At 43.4% G+C, this 19,399-nt stretch overlaps 1 protein-coding gene across 2 annotated transcripts in view; it reads left to right on the forward strand.

The window, feature by feature from the left end:
* Positions 1–19,399, forward strand: part of Prkcb (protein kinase C beta) — a 324,620-nt gene that overhangs the window by 211,623 nt on the left and 93,598 nt on the right. For both annotated transcript variants that reach the window (XR_007835021.1, XM_051192859.1), the window contains exons 6-7: positions 7,937–8,093; positions 9,171–9,305. Coding sequence is in view for 1 of the 2 variants with exons in the window: in XM_051192859.1 (XP_051048816.1) it covers positions 7,937–8,093; positions 9,171–9,305 (292 nt within the window). In the remaining variant the exon portion in view is untranslated. The remainder of the gene's footprint in view (positions 1–7,936; positions 8,094–9,170; positions 9,306–19,399) is intronic.

Consider the following 19,399-nt stretch of genomic DNA (forward strand, 5'->3'; position numbering starts at 1 on the left):
CTGGCTTGACAGGCTCTTTTCTCAACAGACACTATGACAGTCCCAGCTGGAAGTTTGACTCAACATGGATAATTAGATGTGTGACAACTGTACCTCTGCCAGCAGCCCTGGGAAGCCAGCTGTGCCAGAAGCCTGTGGGGCCTTGACGTGCTCCAGGTGACTCGGGTCTGCACGTAGGCTTCTTAAAACCCCATGTTTGCTTGCTTTGCAATCAGGGGCACTACATGGGATGACCAGTGAAGGGGTTGGGGAAGGAGATTGAGAAATGGCCAGGGCTCACAGAGCCACAGCACCAGAGAAAGATGGGGTTATGATGGAGTGTGGGGGAGGGATTTTAGCTCTCTCTGGTAAATACTTCTTTATATGAGTATTTTTCATGAATCATCTGAGAATAAGTTAGAGCCATAGTTCTCACTAATCCTAAAATGTCCCAACGTACAATACTTAAGAGCAAGTATATTCTTCAATATGTGTATTATATGATTATCTAGATAAGGAAATATAACACACAGCTCCACAGGACTAACCAAAGGTCCAGGAGAAATGTCAGCCACCAGAATGTCCCTGGAATTAGAGGCCAGGGCAGGGTAGTAAGAAATGTTTTGCTATGTTCAGTCAGTGTTCGTTCCTCTAGGCCTGATTTCACTGAAGGGTTTCTGCTGAGGGGGTCCCACTTGTCTCAATTAGGACATCTTGACCTGCATTTAGCATGGAGTCTGTAAATGGATGGGTTCTGTAATTCAAATTACAGTTTTGAAGCATCACAGGGAAGATCGAATTGTCCTGTTGTGTCTTTGGGAGAGCAGAATGGAGTCTCTGAAGGTCAGGGTAGTAGATTCTCAGATACTAACGATACACAACTTAATAACACAATTAGAACAAGAATGTATTTTCTTTGCAAGAAATCCAGACTAAGACTGATAAGGCCAATGTTCTTCCGCTTCTCTCCTCCAAACAGCACCCTTTGTCCCCTCAGGTGTAACCATTAGTTGAAAATAACTGTGTGCATATCCTCCTGGATGTTTATATGTTTACCTTCATGCAGGCCTTGTAGGAAACTTGCTTTATTGTGCCTCCCTTTGGAAGATTTGGAGGAACCTTGAAGGAGACTTGATTTTAATATAGTCTCAAAATGACACAAAAGAGGCAAGGATAGTATTAAAAACTCTTGCATTTTTTTTTCACCTGGTTAACTAGTAGTTTATATTGTACCTAATGTAGTTTGACATCCTCTATATTAAATATTTTTAGATAGGTGCCTTTTTAAAAAAATTTAAACTATTTGAGAGTCCAGTAAGGGATTATGATCTCCACTGACTTCAGAATACTTCAGCACGTATTTCCCAAGGTCAAAGACATTCTCTTAAGTGTACAGTCTAATTATACAAATGGGGAAATATACCACTGACCCACTGCTATTATCTAATAGCGTAGATCTCAGTTTCATTACAGAATCACACAGACCTTTGTCTTAAACATGAACTTTATATTGTAACAATTTTTGTTTCTTGCATCTTCAAAACCTCTGTGCAAATGGATAGCCCAGTGTTTTCAGCAGGTTAGGAAGTCATTCTCAGTCCAGATACGCCCTAGCTTGTGCAGACCTTCTCCTGTGTTTAGTTTCCTTACTGCAAGCATGCGCAACCTGAATGTCCTGGCTGGGACTTTAATTCACTGTTTCAACACACACCATGAAGATTTGTGAGGACTCAGACTGCCAAAGAAGTTTCCTTTAAAAAAGAGTTTTAATTAAAAACAAAACAAAACAAAAATCTTGTCATTTACACAATTCAGTATTGGGACCATAAAACACCATAATATTTAGACTTTTTCAAGACATTATGTTTTTTCAGGGGAGGAGGGTTAAACAGTTTAGGAAAATTCTTGAAGAACAGTTCCTAGGAAAGTGAATGTCAGTGCTGTCTTTTCCCATGCCATATTGGAGAACTTTCACCAGACTAGAGGGGTTTCACCTGCTGGAGTTGATTTGATCACCACCTAGCTCCATGGTTACAACAAGCCATGCTTTCTGGCCCAGCATGATCTCTCGTGCATTTAGCAAACTTCTGCCAGGGGGACGGGCACTATTTCTGCTTTGTGTGAGGCATACATATCCTCCCATCTACCCTGGATGGATTTCAGCAAAGATAGTAAAGAACATTTATCAAGGAAAAAAATCAAAGTTGGTCTAGCCAAGTGTGGTCTAGAGAGATTTGTTTCCTCGGCGCAATTGGGGCTTTCTCATTGATGGGAAACCTGACTTGACTTTGAAAAGCTTCAGAGGGGACAGGCCTTTGGATCTGAGCCTGCAGCGCCTGTCAGTTGCTCATGATACAGTGGTTTTAAAGTAGCCATACTCCTGGAGATGTGAAAGTCAACAGCTCTGAATCAATTCTACTCTATTCATTCCCATAGAATTTTAGCCCCTTTGATGGACAGGATAGATTCCAGAGGACTGAAGTAGGAGAAAATCTAAGGAGGATTTTGGGAGAGATGTAACAGTGCTTAGATGAGGAATGTTTGCTGCAAGGCAGGGGGAGCAGAAGGTGAAGGAAGGCTCTGGTAACACAGCACATAGCAGTCCAGCATTTGGTGGGAATCCTAAACTTCAACAGAAGGCTACTTCCCAGTGATTGTCAATATAGTGTCAGTTCATATGACAAGGAGCCTAGGGAAGCAGCCTTCCCAAAGAGAAGAGAGATGAGCTATTTCTACATGCATGTGCCTTGCCAATCATCCAGACAGACAGGCTTATGGCCCTTCAGAACAACTCAGTTCATGTTTTTATGTAGATCACCGTGTGATCCAAGTGTCATTCCCAGACTAGAAACTGGCACATGCTATTTTCCTTGGAAGACTTGAGAAAGAGAAAATAACAGTTGGGGATTGCATTCTGAGGGGAAGGCGTCACTCTTCAGAGCTGTGTAATTCCGCATGTGCTCCGTGGGCCAGCAGCCTCCACCTCACCCTGAGATTCATTAGAAAAGCAAAGGCATACATCTCACTCTAGGTCTACTGAACCAGCATCAGTCTATGGGGGTGAGTAGCAGGAATGGTGTTTTTGGCAGCTTTAGAGTTCTGCTGTGCTAAGGTTTACAGGGTCTGCTTGGTGGGCTTTCCAATGGAAGGTCCATTACACTGTTCCCATAAGTGGACCCGGTAGCACAGGGTGTCATCCCAGCTACTCAGGAGACAGAAGCAGGAGGGTCGCAAGTTCAAGGCCAGCCTGGGAAACATAGTGAGCCCCTGCCTCAAAATAAAAAGTCAAAAGAAGTCTAGCATATGCAAGGCCTTGCATTTAACCCTCAGTACTGCAAAGATAAATACTAGACAAGTGTGGTCAGTGACGCAGCAGTGACACAGCTTTTATTGAGTATTTTCTAGGTCTGTACCAAGTATTCTTTGTCCAATTTTATAGTTACATCAACATATTTTATTGATCAAGAAAACAAGGTTGAAAGTTTACAGAGAAAGCTAGGTGAGATGCCTTCTCTGTAACCTCAACACAATGTGGCCTGTCTCATCAGAAATCAATTATACTTTTAATAGATTTGGTTTCATATGTTCTTTGTGTACAGGATCAGCATCTTATGTCTTCTCCAGACTCCTTGGAACATAACAGAACACTTAGGGCATAGTAGGACTCATGGAATCAAAGCCAGAGAGGAACATTTATTGCTTTTGGTACAAAGTAAGATCTAACTTGTGGCTGGGATGGAGGATTAATTTAACTTGTCTTTTTTTTTAATTAAATGTATTTATTTATTTTACATCCTGACTGCAGTTTGCCTCCCTCCTCTCATCCTATTCCCTCTCCCCACCTCCCCTCAGCCCCCCCCCATTCACTCCTCCTCTGCTTCTCTTCAGAAAGAGGCAGGCCTCTATGGGCATCCATAGAACATGGCATATCAACTTGCAGTAGGACTAAGCACCACCCCTTGTATTAAGGCTGGACAAGGAAACCCAATATGAGGAATAGTTTCCCAAAAGCTAGTCAAACCATTAGGGACAGCCCTAACAGTTCCCACTGTTAGGAGTCCTACAAGTATACCAAGCTACACAACTATCACATATATGCTGAGGACCTTGCAGGTTCCCTGGTTGTTGGTTCAGTCTCTGTGAGCCTCTATGAGCCAGGTTAGTTGATTTTGTGGGTTTTCTTGTGATGCTCTTGACCCCTCTGGCTCCTATAATCCTTCCTCCCTCTCTTCAGCAGGATTCCCAGAATTCAGCCTACTGTTTGTCTGTGGGTCTCTGCATCTGTTTCCATCAGTTGCTACATGAAATCTCTCTGATAATAATTGGGGCAGTCACCAATCTGATCACAGGAAAAGTCCAGTTCAGGCAAAGTGTCCACTATTGCTTAGAGTCTTGGCTGGGGTCATCCCTATATATTCTTGGGAGATTTCCTTGCATCAGGTTTCTACCTGATCCTGAAATGCTGTCTCCTTTCCACTCATCTCTTTCAGTACTCTCTCCTTCCATCTATTCCCCACACCCAATACCTCATATTCCCATCCCCATCCCCACTCCCAGCACACCTACAAGAACTCTTCTATTTTCCCTTCCCAAGGAGATCCATGCACTTCTCCCATAAACCCTCCTTGCTACCTATCCTCCCTGGGTCTGTGGATTGTAGCATGGCTATCATTTATTTTATAGTTCATATCCACTTTTAAGTGAGTACATACCATGTGTGTCTTTCTGTATCTGGGTTACTTCACTCAGGATGATTTTTTTTTAGTTCCATCCATTTTCCTTCAAATGTCATGATGTCATTGTTTCTAACAACTGAGTAATACTCTATTGTGTAAATGTACCACATTTTCCTGATCAATTCTTCTGTTGAAGAACATCTAGATTGTTTCCATGTACTGGCTATTACAAATAAAGACGTTATGAACATAGTTGAACAAGTATCCTTGTGGTATGATTGAGCATCCTTTGGGTATAAGCCCAAGAATGTCAACCCATGTTTTAGCAGAGGAAAACTCAGCCATATCTCCTGTAATCTCACTCATTAAGTTCTGGCCCCTACTGACTGTATGACCGTAGGCAACTCCCCCATTCCTGTCCTGCTTCCCTCCCACTCTCCTTCCCTTGCTCCCTAGTCTCTTCTCTTTCCCTTTCCTCCACTTGAATGTCCATACATCTCTCTCCATCTCCCCCTTTCCTCCCTCTATCCCTTCCCTTTCTTCTTTCTTCTCAGCAATGGTCAGCTAATTGGATGTAGGAAAATAAAGATATTTGAATTTAACTTGTGTTTTGGTAGATAAGTAAACTAGAAAGAAATTAGTGATGAAATTGAGAGTGTTTTCAAGGGATCCATTATACTTCACCCTAAAAATCTATACCACATAAATGAAGCAAAAGAAGGAGGGATAGGGGTGCAGAGAATATCTGTCTGGTCTGGTGGATTGATTGGTGAGAGAACACTTGTTGCCAGGGGTAACAGAATTCATGTAAGAGTGTCATCTATGAAGAGGGTCTGTGGACCACTGTGTGATAAGAACTGTAACTGTCTGGAAATGAATTAAAGGGGTGGAAGATGTCCCAGTCGTTCGTTCTAGCATCTGTCACTTTTGTCATCTTGAGCTTGGAGATTCCTCTTTTTGTTGTGTTGTTGCATATGTGCAATATTTTGGGAAAGTGTGGAGTCATAGCTGTGGAAACGGGCATCACTGACTCATTTCTGACTTTTGTGGGATTGTCTTTATCAAAAAATGTGATGTTATTTCAGCTAACCATGACCCTGTTGAGAGATTTTCATGCTATTTCCAGATAACTACAATGGCCTTGTGGTTTTCTTCTTTCACTTACAAACTGATGAATACATTATTAATAGATTTGTTAAAAGGTTGAGTCATCTTTGCATTTCCAGTGGGACTCATATATTCAGACAGTTAGTTTCATTTGCTTTTGGACTGAATATATTAGTTTGGATTTTCTCTCCTAAGATGGTCAGTGCCTCCTTAAGTTGTTTAACACCATACCTTTAAATTCCACACAAGCCTCATTTTCTGGTCCCCTTTTCTTGGTTATGTATGTTATCTCTTTTTGAACTGATGTTTGATCGGGTTTTCCTGATCTCCAGGCAGATGCTTCCTTGTCCCTCATCTCCTCTGTGGCACATTGCATCTTTGGTGTGAATCTTTCATGCCTTCCCTTCCCTAAGCTGATTCTATATCTTCATCTGGGAGCCTTAATCTTAGGTGGGGTCCAGCTATGATGCTGTTGATATTTCCCCAGCCTTCTTTCTCTGTGGACTCTCTGGGTGCTACTGCTGAATGGCATGTGGGTAACAGATGTACCCTCATTTAGACGGCAACTCTTCTTCCTTTTTTAGCCTTTCTTTTTGTACGAAGGTAACATTGGCAGCATATAAAGTAGCCATTCACTCCTTTAAAATACACAGTTCACTGTACATTTACAACACTGTGGCCATCTATCTGGTCCTAGTGAATGGATCGTCTCTAAAGAAAAGTCTGTGCCCATGAGGCATCAACTCTTTGGTCTCCTTCTCTCGAATGTGGCAGCAAAGAGCCCTCTGTATGTCTATGTAGGCTGACTGCCCCAGGATTAGGTTAGTCCTATCTCATTGCCGTGGCCAATACCCAAGAAAACAGACTGAGGGAGGAAAGGTTTATTTTGCTCATGATTTTAATCCATCATAGTGGGAGAGTGCCATGGAGTAACTCATGTCATGACAGACAAGAGGCAGAGCAGAGCAGTACAGGAAATGGCTGCGACAAGAGCTAGTTCTAAAGACACACCCTTAGTGGCTCATTTCTCCAACCAGACTCTGCCTTCTGCAATCCCACCGCCTCCTGACAGCTGATTCCTACTTGGTGTTCAATACTGAATTAGACCATTCAGTCAGTCAGAGCCCTTTGTAAGTGCCCTCATAGACACACCCAGAAATGTTCTTTCCTAATGTCCCCAGTCAGTTCCAGTCAATTAACCAAGTCTCAGTGGAGACTGACCATCACAAGGTATTGTGTCTGTGTATATCCATATTTAAAACATCACTATTCCTACTACCCAGATGTTGACAAATAATGATTGGATAAACATATATGGCATATCTATGGAATGGAATATTACTGAACTTTAAAAAGGAACACTGATACTTGCTGTATCGTGACACCTTGAAACTATCATACTGAAAGTAAAGAAGACAGATTCTTGTGGGCCTTAGGAAAAGCAATTTTAGAAAAATTACAGTGTCTATTAGGAGTAAAGAGGGGAGAAAGCAAAATGGAATTGTGTTGTTTTAGGGTTTCTATTACTCCATAAAGTGCTGTGGCCCTAAGTAAGTTGGGGAGGAAAGGGTTTGTTTTACTTTAAAGTTCCTCATCACAGTCCTGCATCTAATGAAATCAGAGCAGGAACTCAAACAGGGCAGGAACCTGGAGGCAGGAACTGATGCAGAGGCATCAGTGCTACTTACTGGCTTGCTCTTCATACCTTGTGCAGCACCAGCTCAGGGGTAGCACCACCCACAAGTGAACTGGGCCCTCCCCCATCAATCATCAATCAAGAAAATGACCTACAGTTTTTCCCATGGGCTAATCTGGTGAGGGCATTTTCTCTAGAGTTTCCTTCTTCCAAAATGACTTTAGCTTGTGTCAAGTTGACATAAAACTATATAACGTGTTATATACAAGCATAAAAATATTGCAAAGAAACATTATTTTGCATAATTAATATATGCTAATAAGAAAGACTTTTAAGAATAATCTTTATACAATATGGAACAAAATCTACATCCTGTCAGGCTGTCTCATTTACATGCCTCTCTAGCTGTTAATATTAATACAATTCCCATCAAGCAGGTGTGAAGCCCAGGATCTTGCCATGGATGTCACAGGTATTACTAACAGATACTTAAACATTTTGGACATTACTAATGTTGAAATCGCATTTTGTTTTTCAGTAAGAGATGCTAAAAATCTTGTACCTATGGACCCCAATGGCTTGTCAGATCCCTATGTCAAACTGAAACTGATTCCTGATCCCAAGAGTGAGAGCAAGCAGAAGACCAGAACCATCAAGTGCTCTCTCAACCCTGAGTGGAACGAGACCTTCAGATTGTAAGTGCAAACAACTACAGCACAACATGGGTGACAGAGGATAGAGGCCATCAGGGATTGGGCCATCCCTCCCTTAGCCTCAGTTTTCTTCCTTTTTCCTTTGCTTCCCTTCCTCCCTTTCACCTTTCTCTTCCATCTGGATTTCAGTATTGTGAGCCAAGGGGAAATTAGATTTTTTAAATACAGTTGAGACTGCTTGTGGTGTGTGGAGACAGGTTAGATAGGACTGAGTAAGTGTGCTGCTTGGTGAAGGTAAATGAATAGGGCATAATCTGTAAGTTATACTGACAAAATCTCTAAGGTTTGCAGCCTACTGGGAGAACTATACAGCTTTGCTTTAGGGTCCTCTTTGGCTGGAAAGAGTATGCAGGTCCTCCCTCAATATGTTTAGGCCAATGGTTATTCATAATAACAGCTGGTATTTACTGCTCAGGTGTGATGTAAAATCAAGCACTAATTAAACAATCTCACTCATAAGTGCTGGTTAATTCATTACTATTTAATGCATGGGGCTTGCTAAAGAAACTCCTTGGTGAGTAGAAGGCTGAGTAGGATGCAGCCCTGTGTAGTTTGACACCATAGGTCACACTGAAGCTGCAGGCTGGCATCACAATTCTTGGGGGCAACCTCATATCCTTACCTCTTTTTCAGGATGAAGCAAGGACTATGTGAACCTCTCAGTTTCCTCTGAGACTCCAGCAAGAGGTTTCTCTATGCAGTCTCTCTACTTCATATCCAACTCACATGTGTGCAAATGCACACACATGCATGCCCAGTGATACCATGGGTACTAGAACTTTCCCCATTGACTGTCCATGGGAATAAAGACAGAGACAATAACCACATGTAGACCTGCTTTTGTTGGAGCTAGCTGAGGTTCCCTACCTGTTTGAGCAACAGGCTGTCAAACAGAATGAGCCCCTACTCCCAGAGGAGTAGGAACCAAGTGTGTCTCCTGCAGCAGCTTGTGACAGCTAAGGATTTCTGTCTCAGGCTCTCATCCTCTTGTACATTTCATTTGCTTGAGAAATCACTATGGCCTTGGCTGACTGACTCTCTCTCTCTCTCTCTCTCTAGTCAGCTGAAGGAATCAGACAAAGACAGAAGACTGTCCGTAGAGATCTGGGACTGGGACCTGACCAGTAGGAATGACTTCATGGGGTCTCTGTCATTTGGGATTTCCGAACTGCAGAAGGCTGGCGTGGATGGCTGGTAAGAAGGATTCTGCATTCATCAGACATAGGACCAAATATGTTTTCCCTTTTCTCTTAAAATATGAAAACAAAAGCCCAAAGCGATGATAGCTAGCTTGGCTTGGCCTCATAAATGTGCCTTATTTAGCTCCTCAGTCTAGGGAGTTATCTGAGCCTGATGGCATGGGCCTTTCATCCTAGCTACTTGGTAGACTGAGGCTGGGAGGGCTGCGTGGTGAAGGCCTGCCTAGGGAATTTTGAGTGCTTGCTTCAAGGTAAAGTAAAAGGAGGATTGGGATATGGCTGGCTGGTGACACATATATCCAGCATCTGTGAACAAGACCCTAAATTTAATCCCCAGGGCTTAAAAAAAAAAATGATTAGTTCCTAGTACTAAAAGAGATGAGACAGCTTGCTGAGTCAGCAAAGTGCTTGCTATATCAGCCTAAGAACTTGAATTCAGATCCCCACCACCCATGTAAAAGTGGGCACAACAGCAGTGGCATGTGTCTGTAGTGCCAGCACTGATGTGGCAATAGCAGCAGAAATTGGGGTTAGCCAGAGACAAGAAAATCCTTAGAACTAGTTGAGTGATGAGTCTAACCAATTGGTGAGTTCAGGTACAATAAAAAAAAAAAAAACTTCATAAAGTAAAATGGAGAGTGTTTGAAAAAGGCACTCAACACCAGCCTTTCTCCTTGAGGAATGCGCGCGCGCGCGCGCGCGCACACACACACACACACAGTCTGACATGATAAAACTATAGCTCTGAAAAGCTGAATGCCAAGACATGGTTCTTGGTTCTCTTTTGGTCACAGTCCTTACCTGACACTAATTTATCGCAGCCTCATGGGTAACAAAGCTGTCTTAGAAGTTTACCTGACAGATCTGAGCAATCCGTTGGCCAATCTTGACTCTTTAAGGAGGTGTGTCCTCATGACAGTGCCTCCCGAGTCTGTCCATAGTCACCCACACGGCTTCTTTCTGCTGGAGTTTTTACTTTGCTCCTTTCTAATGCCAGAACAAAGCACCCTGATCCAATTTCTCCAACAGGAAAGTGGGTCATCCCCATGGGCAACCACTTCATTGTCACCTGAGTAAGAGTCAGGATCAATGGCCTAACCTGGCTTCCCAACTGTGGCTTTGGGGCAAGTGGTGATTGCACCTGTTCTTAATTCTTTAAGATAAATTGTCTCACTTGGGACTTTTTCAGTTTCAAGTGAAAGAAAAACCAAACTGATTTCACAAGAAAGAAAATTCATCTTCCACCCCATACATCCCCTGTTGTCTGCCTTAAGTCCCTGCTCCGTATTGATTTATCAGTTCTTCAAATGGATAGAACTTTCTAGTCCCTTTGGGTGCATCAGGATAGAAGACAGATGTGTGCTTGTGAACTCATGGGGTCCCATGAGATAAACCTTGAATGAGAAGTTACTCACAGGAAATAACAAATCAAGGACCACCTAATAAGAGAGGTGACGTACACAGGACTGCAGGGTAGGTGGTATTTTTTTATTTTTTAAAAAGCACAATTCAGGAAGTGGTTAAAACACTGCTCTTGTACTGAAGACCATGGCTACTCTGTGGAAAGATTTAGTAGATGGATATCTAGAAAACTGGTGTTTGGAGAGAAGTTTGCTGAAATAGCTTGGCTGCATTAAATATATGTATGCAGAAAAGAACAGAGTGATGGGAGCCCAGTCTTGGGACTCTATCATCTACCAGCCTGAATCAAAAGATGGTCTTAATTCACTTTTCCAAATGTTCACATCTTTCTGTGCAGATCAGGAAGCCACCTGCACAGTGTGACTAAGTTTAGTGACATTACAGGAGGAAGAAGATGCTTAAGGAGGAAACACTAGTGTGACATGAAAAGTTCAGTCATCCTTTCTTCCCCTTCATAGTTTTGGGTACTTTCCCCTTGCCATGTTCCTGTCTTCATGGGCTCACAGCCAGGGGGTTCCTCCCTCCGTAAGTCAAGTTGCCAGCAGTTAAAGAGAAAATCAGTGATCCCTGGTGGGCAGAAGTGAGGCAGGAGAGGAGATAATGATAATTGTAATAAAGATGGTTACCACCGACTGGCTCTGACTGGATGGATGCCATTCATAGGACTGAACATGCAGGTGCAAGAATCATAAGTACAGGAAAACAGGGCAGCTTCTTTTGTGAAAATGTCCTTGGACTTTCTCAGACTGTTTGTGACCTTGTGGTGGCCACAGAGTAGGGTTTTGCTGGTGGTGCCTCCCAGCCTTCTCTCTTGCAGAGTAGCCATTCTGAATAGCACTCCCGCACCCCAGCAGCAGGGCCAGCCCCAACTTGCTTTGAGGTTTCTTACTGGCTTCCTGCTTGTGCCTCAGGTCCCGGCCTGCTGTCTTCATCTGAGTGTCTCTCCCTCACAGAGCCCAAGGCATTCCAGCCCCAGGCCTCATCAGGTCCCATTCTCACCCCCTTCAGTATTTCTGGGACTCCTCATTTCCAAGATTCCATGAAGAGATGGTAGCTCTGCCCCAAGGATCCTCCCTCCTCCTCCTCCCAGCTGCTATGATGACACAGCCCTCTGTGAAATAGGACCATGTCAGGGCACCATCCTCCTTATAATTCCCCAGCTCCTCTTCCCTATGCCAATCAAACTGCACAAGGAGCTTAAGTCCGTTTTCAGAAGCAAAGCTGTTTTTTCCACACCTCTAGTTTTGCTATGTGCACATCCAGCCCAGCCTGAATCACAACCTTCAGCCTGGGTTGCACCTGCTTGTTCTACTCAGACAATCAATTTTAAATTACAGCAACAAAAAAGCCAAGCATTTGCTTAAAACAGTTGTTGACTGAAACCGTTTTTCCAGGGAGAAACTTAACAAGAGCTATGCATTTAACCCATGCAAACAGAAAGGCAATGAAAAGACATGTGGCCTAGATATGAAAATAAGATGAATCGGTTCCTCCCCCAGTGCCACATACACTCAATGTGTTGGTGTCTTCCTGAAATCCCAGCACTGGGGATGTGGAAGCAGGGAGAAAGAGTCAGAAGTTCAAGGTCATTCTTAGCTATAAAATGAGTTGAAGGCCAACCTGGGCTACATGAGGCCCCTCCTCCCTGTCTAAAAATAGTAGAATTAAAATAGCTCATATTTTTTTGAGGCACACTGACTTGGAGATTCACCTAGACTGGCCAGGAAAGTCACCAGATTCCTTCTGTACCTGTTTTCTGGCACTGAGATTATAGGACTGTGATGCCACACTCATCATGCTCGTCTATGTGAATGCCATAGTTCCAAAGTCGGGGACTTCGGGCTTGTCCAGACAGTCCTCTAACATGCTCTCATGTTGAATATATCACATCCCTTCTTGCAGACTCAGTTTCACCCTCTTGCAGGAGATGGGCTCCTCCAGCCATCCTGCTGTGGTACACAGTGATGTGTTGTGTGAAGTTGACAGTGGTCCTCTAAGTCAATAAAAATCTGGAAAAATCCTCTTGCCGAATACTGTTGTATAGCAGGTGCCTCTGGGGTGTCCAGTGACAGGAATATGCTGCACAAACTTGCCTCCAGGAGCAGTAGGCTATACCCCAGCGCTCAGGTATGCAAGGGGTCTGCCACCTAGATTTCAGTTAACACACTCTATGATGTTCACACCCTTAGAAAGTTCACAGTATGTCCTGGTTGTCCAGTGATGCCCAGCTGGAATTTAAAACCACGAGGCACAACCCACAGAGGCAGCTGCTGAAGCCTCCAGATGTGTGGCGCCTGCCCCTGGCCATTCATCTGCGTTGTAGCTGCCAGCTCTGTACCTGCTGTCAAACCCTCCCCTTTGTTCCTAATTGTATCTATTTATACTTTCTCCCTGCTTCCTCTTGGTTTTGCTGAAGACTGTCTGTATTACTTGTTTGGTTCCCCCCCCCCCCCCACCACCACCACCAAAGAATCTGCTCTGGGACTATGTCTCAGTTCTGTGTCTTTTTTCTTCTCTTTGTCTGTTTATTTTGCATTTGTCTTTGAACCCAGGTTAAGTATTTTGCTATTTGTTTTATTTGTTTATTTTGTTTCTTCTTACCTTATCTACAGTCTTTAAGAGCAACAAACCCTATTGGGGGAATAGACAATTCCTTTAAGTTTTGACATGTCACATCCTGACTTCTGTTGCTATTTCTGGGTCTGCCATTATGTTTTTTATTATCATCCTTACACACTTAAGTGTAGGTATATGTTTTAACCTTGAGAAATAGCTTTACATTTAAATATTTGCTCCCGGGGCAGGGAAGATGGCTCAGCCTTTAGGAGCCCTTGCTGTTCTTGAGTTTGGTTCTCAGCACCTCCATCAGATGCCTTACATCCAATATGCTCTGGCTTTTTTGGATAATTGTATGAACATGGTGTATATACACTCAGGTGCACACGTGCACACACACACGTAAAATAAATCTTCAAGTATTGTTTTAAGGTCAAGTTGCAGTTATATGGTTTAGACATGGAATGAGGCGTCTTTGCTTTTCTTTCTTCAAAAAAAGTTCTATGTATTTATTATTTTATGTGTATGAGGGTTTTGCCTGCATGTATGTGTGTGCACACACATGCTTGGTGCCCATGAAGATCAGAAGAGCCCTTTGGGTCTGAAGTTACAGGTGGTTGTGAGAGCCCATGTGGGTGCTAGGAGTCCTCTGAAAGAATGCCTCATGCTCTTAACTACTGAGCCATCTCTCCAACCCCAGGCTTTTTCCTTCCCTTCTTTCCTTTTCTTTCAACTAAACTCAGTATACATTCAATGTCCCTAAATAATCTATGAACATTTGAATGAAAATTGTGTTTATTGTCAGTAGGGTATGAATCTCAGCACTGGTGAGCTCTACATCTTCATGGTTTGTATTTATACCTTTATATTTCCAGTTTAATTGCTTATGCTAATTGCATAACACTTGTCATGGCTCTCTCAGTAAAATTCTTAGAAACTTTTTCTTTTCATTTATAGTGTTTTGTTCCCATCTATGAAGGTAGCGATACCACCCCCTGTGTAGCTCTTCCTGGCTTATTATCCGACATGGAGTTATCGTTTTTGCAGTTAATGCTTTCCCCGTGATCTCACTTCACTAGTGGCATCCATATGGTCACGTGTTTTGGAAATCCACAGCCCAGAACCCTCTGTGCTTAGGAGACACAAGAGAACTAAACATATACAGATCTTCAGCCCCAGGTAGCTGTCTCTCTAGGTGGAGAAAAAGAAAGACATTTTTACATCAAAAGAAAACAAAAAAGTATGGCATGTTCCAGGCTGATAAACAAGTGCTATCTGGAGACATAAGCAGGAAACAGGAATGGGGAAAGCTGGGACCGGTATGTAGATTTCCTTCAGTCCTTTCTCAAGAAAGAATTTACTGGGATGGTGACATTTAGCAGGGTGTCTAAAAGGAGGAGGGACTGGGCCCTGTCCAGGGAGGAAGCAGCTTATGCAAAGGCCCTGAGGCAAGCCTGTGCCTGGTGACTGCAGGCGTCTTGAAGCATCTTGGGAAACATAGATCAGTCAGAAGGGAGAACTGGTGGTGTGTTCTCAGTGAGAAAGTTAAGGAGACCTATTTGCCTCTTGCCCCTTCTTGGTCCCTCTACCTCTGTGTATGTCTGCAAAATAAAAATAAAATCTCACAGTGTAGTAGGAACCTGTTCCCATCACTCAATAACACTGGAAACCACTTTTTATTGTATGCGTATGGGTTTAGTGTGTATGGGTGTGTACATGCATGTTCATTTGTGTGAGTACTTGTATGGAGTTGGTGCTTGTGTGCCGTGGCATGCACGGGGAGGGGAGAGGTCAATCTCTGGTTTTGGACCTTATTTTGCAGCTTGTGTGAGGCCAAGTCTGATTCATTGCTGGGTACACCAAGCTAGGTGACCTGTGTGTGTGCTTCAAGGAAGGTAGAGTGACAAGTGCATTCTGCAGGACCTGACTGTATGTGGGTCCTAGCCTAGGGCTCCCAACTCCATCCTCTTGATTGACAGGCAAGTTCTTTGTCCTCTGGGCTATCTGAGCTGCTGTTAGACCTCATTTTTTATATGTGACCATGCTGTGGATCTGCCTCTGTCAGTCACTGGCTTTTGTTTTGTATTGTTTTGGTTTTTGCGTTTGTTGTTTGTTTGGTTGGTTGGTTTTTCAAGACAGGGTTTTTCTGGGGCCTGTCATGGAACTCACTCTATAGACCAGGATAGAAAAACATTAAAAAAAAAAAAAAAAAAAAAAAAAAGAATTATTTATTTAGCATGTATACAGTGTTCTACCTGCATGTATGTCTGCAGGCCAGAAGAGGGCACCAGATCTCATTACAGATGGTTGTGAGCCACCATTTGTTTCTGGGAACAGAACTCAGGACCTCTGGAAGAAGAGTCAGTACTCTTAACCTCTCTGCCATCTCTCCAGCCCTTAACAATCATTTATTCTAAGTTGGAAAATGTGTGTGTGTGTGTGTGTGTGTGTGTGTGTGTATACTCCATATATAACAAACTGGCAGCTCAACAGCTTTAATTACTTTCTAATAAATCCACAAGACTGAAATGGATGGCTCTGAGAATGTGTGTGTCAATAAAATGTTTGCCAACACATTCTGTATTAAAAAAAAATCTTCATCTAATGAATGTGTGAGAGTATTATTTCACCCTCAGTTGTCAACTCTTAGTATTGTATATGTCAAATACTCAATGCAAGGATCATACACAACCCTTATTTCTAATTATGCCAAGCATCGTCATTTGCAGATTGCCATTTGTTTATACTTATGAATGACAGCTGTGGCTTGGCAGTTTTCTCATTGATTCCTAAGAACTTTTTATAGGAGCTGTCGCTCGGTGTAGACCACTTGCTCAGCAAGCATAAAGGCCTGGGTTTGGTCTCCAGAACCTTGGAGAAAAAGCTCTCAATTCTGAAAATATTCGTGTTTTCCACACATGTATGTTATGCAGTTCTTCTCACTCATGTTAGATGCTACTTTCCTTTGTATGTGTTTTTCTTAGTGTGCAGAGAGCATCTGTGTAACTCTCACTTAATGTGATAAATATCAAGGCAACTGCCAGAGACATTTCCCTGCTCTGTTTTGTTAATTCCCTAATTGTCTGAATTACCCATCTTGTGTTCATAGTCTCCAGTAGATTTTGAAATTCAGTGATTGGATTTTTCTTGTGAAACAATCTTTCCTAATTTCAGATTGTTCCCTTTTCTTCACTGTCTTTGAAAATAGGAATTAGACATTCTCTAGGACTTTCCTTCAGCTGCTGTGTTTCTGGATTGACTTGATCCACTGCTTCTGTGTGTCATTCCTTCTGATGGCTGTGTGTCCATGTGTCCTGATGCCCCTGTCTCTGCTGGTAGGAGGATGGGCACAGCAGTGATGGTTGTCCTGCCCTAGTTCTCAGATCCAGTAAGGGAACCAGGAGCCTTTTGGAAGCTCTGGGAATTCTGTTTTGTGCAAACCAGGTATCCTGTTGCCTGGGAGGGGACCACAGCTGGAGGGAGCAGACAAGCATCCCTTCTGATGGAGAAGTGTCCTCTTTACACTGGTTCTGGGGTCCCTGTTCTTTACTTCTAGGTATGGGTGTCCTTTCATGGGTGCAGCAGAAGTGCATAGTCCGGGTCCAGAAAGTCGTCAAACACTTTCTCACACCGCTTGTGGCGGTGTGCTCCAGGAGCTGGTCCCTCCCCCAGCCTCCCGGATATGGGGACATGGAACCCTCACTTGTACCTTGCTCATCTGATCCAGGCTTGTCAGTGACTGGGGTTCCCAGTACCTGTGAAAGCTGGTGAACTGTATTTTCTGAATTGTGAGACCCAGCATGACTTTGGATACTAGTAGTCTGAGTATGACTTATACTGGCTTGTCCACTCTGTTGTTAGTACTGCAAAGAAGAGGTTCAAGGGTCTAAAGGCAGATGTCCAGCATCCTGTGACACACATTTGCTGGTCCCATCTGGAAAGTAGGGATGGCTTGGGCTAGGCTGTGGGAGCAGCTGCACCTCTTTGAACTAAACACTACCCAACAAAACAACTAGGAGAATGAAGATTAACTTTGGCTCACAGTTTCAGAAATTCCATTGTGCAATTGATTGGTCTTATGTGCTTAAGCTGAGCATCATGGTGGCTGAGCATGAGGAGGTCAGCTGTGTCCATACCCTCGTGGACCAGGGATGCAAAGTGTGTGGCAGGAACTAAGGGCTGGGTAGAGCCTCTAGAGATGATGCTTCTGGGTACATACTTCTTCAAGCTGGGTTTCATGTATGAAATGTTCCACAGCTTCTGAACAGAGTACTGCAGTGTGGAACCAAGCATTCAAATTCAAAACACAAGTCTGTGAGGGATATTTCACACTCCAACCACAATACTGCCCCCACCCCCAGTGTGTGTGTGTGTGTGTGTGTGTGTGTGTGTGTGTTGTTTGCCCATGAGTGCACATGTGGAAGCCCAGAGGCTGATATTATATCTTTCTCAATCACTGCTCTCAACCTTATGGCTTGGGACAGGGTCTCTCATTGGGCCCAGCACTCACCAATTGGCTGAGTCCCATTTCCACCTCCCAGTGCTATGGTTAAGACAGACCCAGCTCTGTTATTTTGTGCTGGGGATCTGAACTCAAGTTTTCAACAGGAACTTCACCCACTGGGCTGTCTGCCTAGCTACACCTTTCTTTTCAGCTTTAAAAAAGTGACAGTGGATTTATTCATTCATTTATTTACTTATTTTAGGGTATTTATTTATTTTTCTTATTTTACATATTGATCCCAGTTCCCTCTCCCTCCTTCCCTCCCGTGCCCCCCAACTCCCCTCCCATCTCACCCCCCCCCACTCCACAGGGAGGGATCAACAAAATCTGTCAAGTCTTTTGGAGTAGGCCCTCCCTCCTGCCTCTAGGCTAAGGGAGTATCCCTCCATGGGGAATGTGCACCACCAGAGAAACTAGGATACAAGGAGGAACCTAAGAGATTCATATAAGGTCCCTCACAGAAGGGGAAAGGAACAAGATCTCCTGAGCATATTGGGAGTGGAGTGGGGGGCAGTGAGTGGAGAGGGGGCTAGGAGAAAGAGAAGGGGAGGAGAGGAGAACATGTGGGACTAGGAAGATTGAGTCAGGGAGTGATACCATAATAGAGTGAGCCATTATAGGTTTGAAGAGAAAACTGACTGTAGAGAAATGTCCAGAGACCTACAAGACTGACCCCAACTAACAATCTGAGCAACAGTAGAAAGGCTACCTTAAATGCCCTTCCCTGATAATGAGATTGATAACTAACTTATATGCCATCATAGAGCCCTCATCTAGTAGCTGATGGAAACAGAAGCAGACACCCACAACTAAACACTGAGCTGAACTCCTGGAATACAGTTGCAGAGAGGGAGGAGTGATAAGATAATGGGGGCAAGATCAGGCTACAGAAACCCACAGGGACAGCTGACCTGAACAAGGGGGAGCTCATGGGCCCCCGGACTGATAGCTGGGAAACCAGCATTGGACCGACTCAGACCCCCTGAACATGGGTCTCAGTTAAAAGGCTTGGGCAATCTAAGGGACCTCTGACAGTGGAACCAGGATGCATCCCTGATGCATGACAGTGGATTTATTTTAAAGGAAGGGATAGACCCAATCTCTCTCCTCTTTCGTCTACCCACCTGCTTTTATTCCTGTGTCAGCAATTGAATCTAGTGCTTTGTAGATGTTAACTTTTACCCTCAACCCAGACAATGGACTTTAACTTTGAACTTACTATTTTTTAAACATTCTTTTTTTTTTTTTGGACAGGGTTTCTCTGTGTATACCTGGCTGAACTGGGACTAACTCTGTAGATCAGGCTGGCTTCGAATTCACCGAGATCCTCCTGCCTCAGCCACCTGAGAGCTATGATTAAAGTCATACACTACCAATGCCCAGTTAAAATCCAATTATTTTAACAAAACACATTAAGTTACAATAATATGCAGATTTAGCAGAACCCATAAAGGGGCTTTTGAAAGGCACACATCCCTGTAGTCTCTCATGATCTTATTATCTTGTAGAAGCTTCTGGGACACATGTATAACTAGTCTACTTGAATTCAAGCAGATGTGTACACAAGTTATTTGCTTTATACCTTTTAGAGATTTAGGGGAGCGAGC

The sequence above is a fragment of the Phodopus roborovskii genome, unplaced genomic scaffold, assembly GCF_943737965.1.
Source record: "Phodopus roborovskii unplaced genomic scaffold, PHOROB, whole genome shotgun sequence".
Lineage (NCBI taxonomy): Eukaryota > Metazoa > Chordata > Mammalia > Rodentia > Cricetidae > Phodopus > Phodopus roborovskii.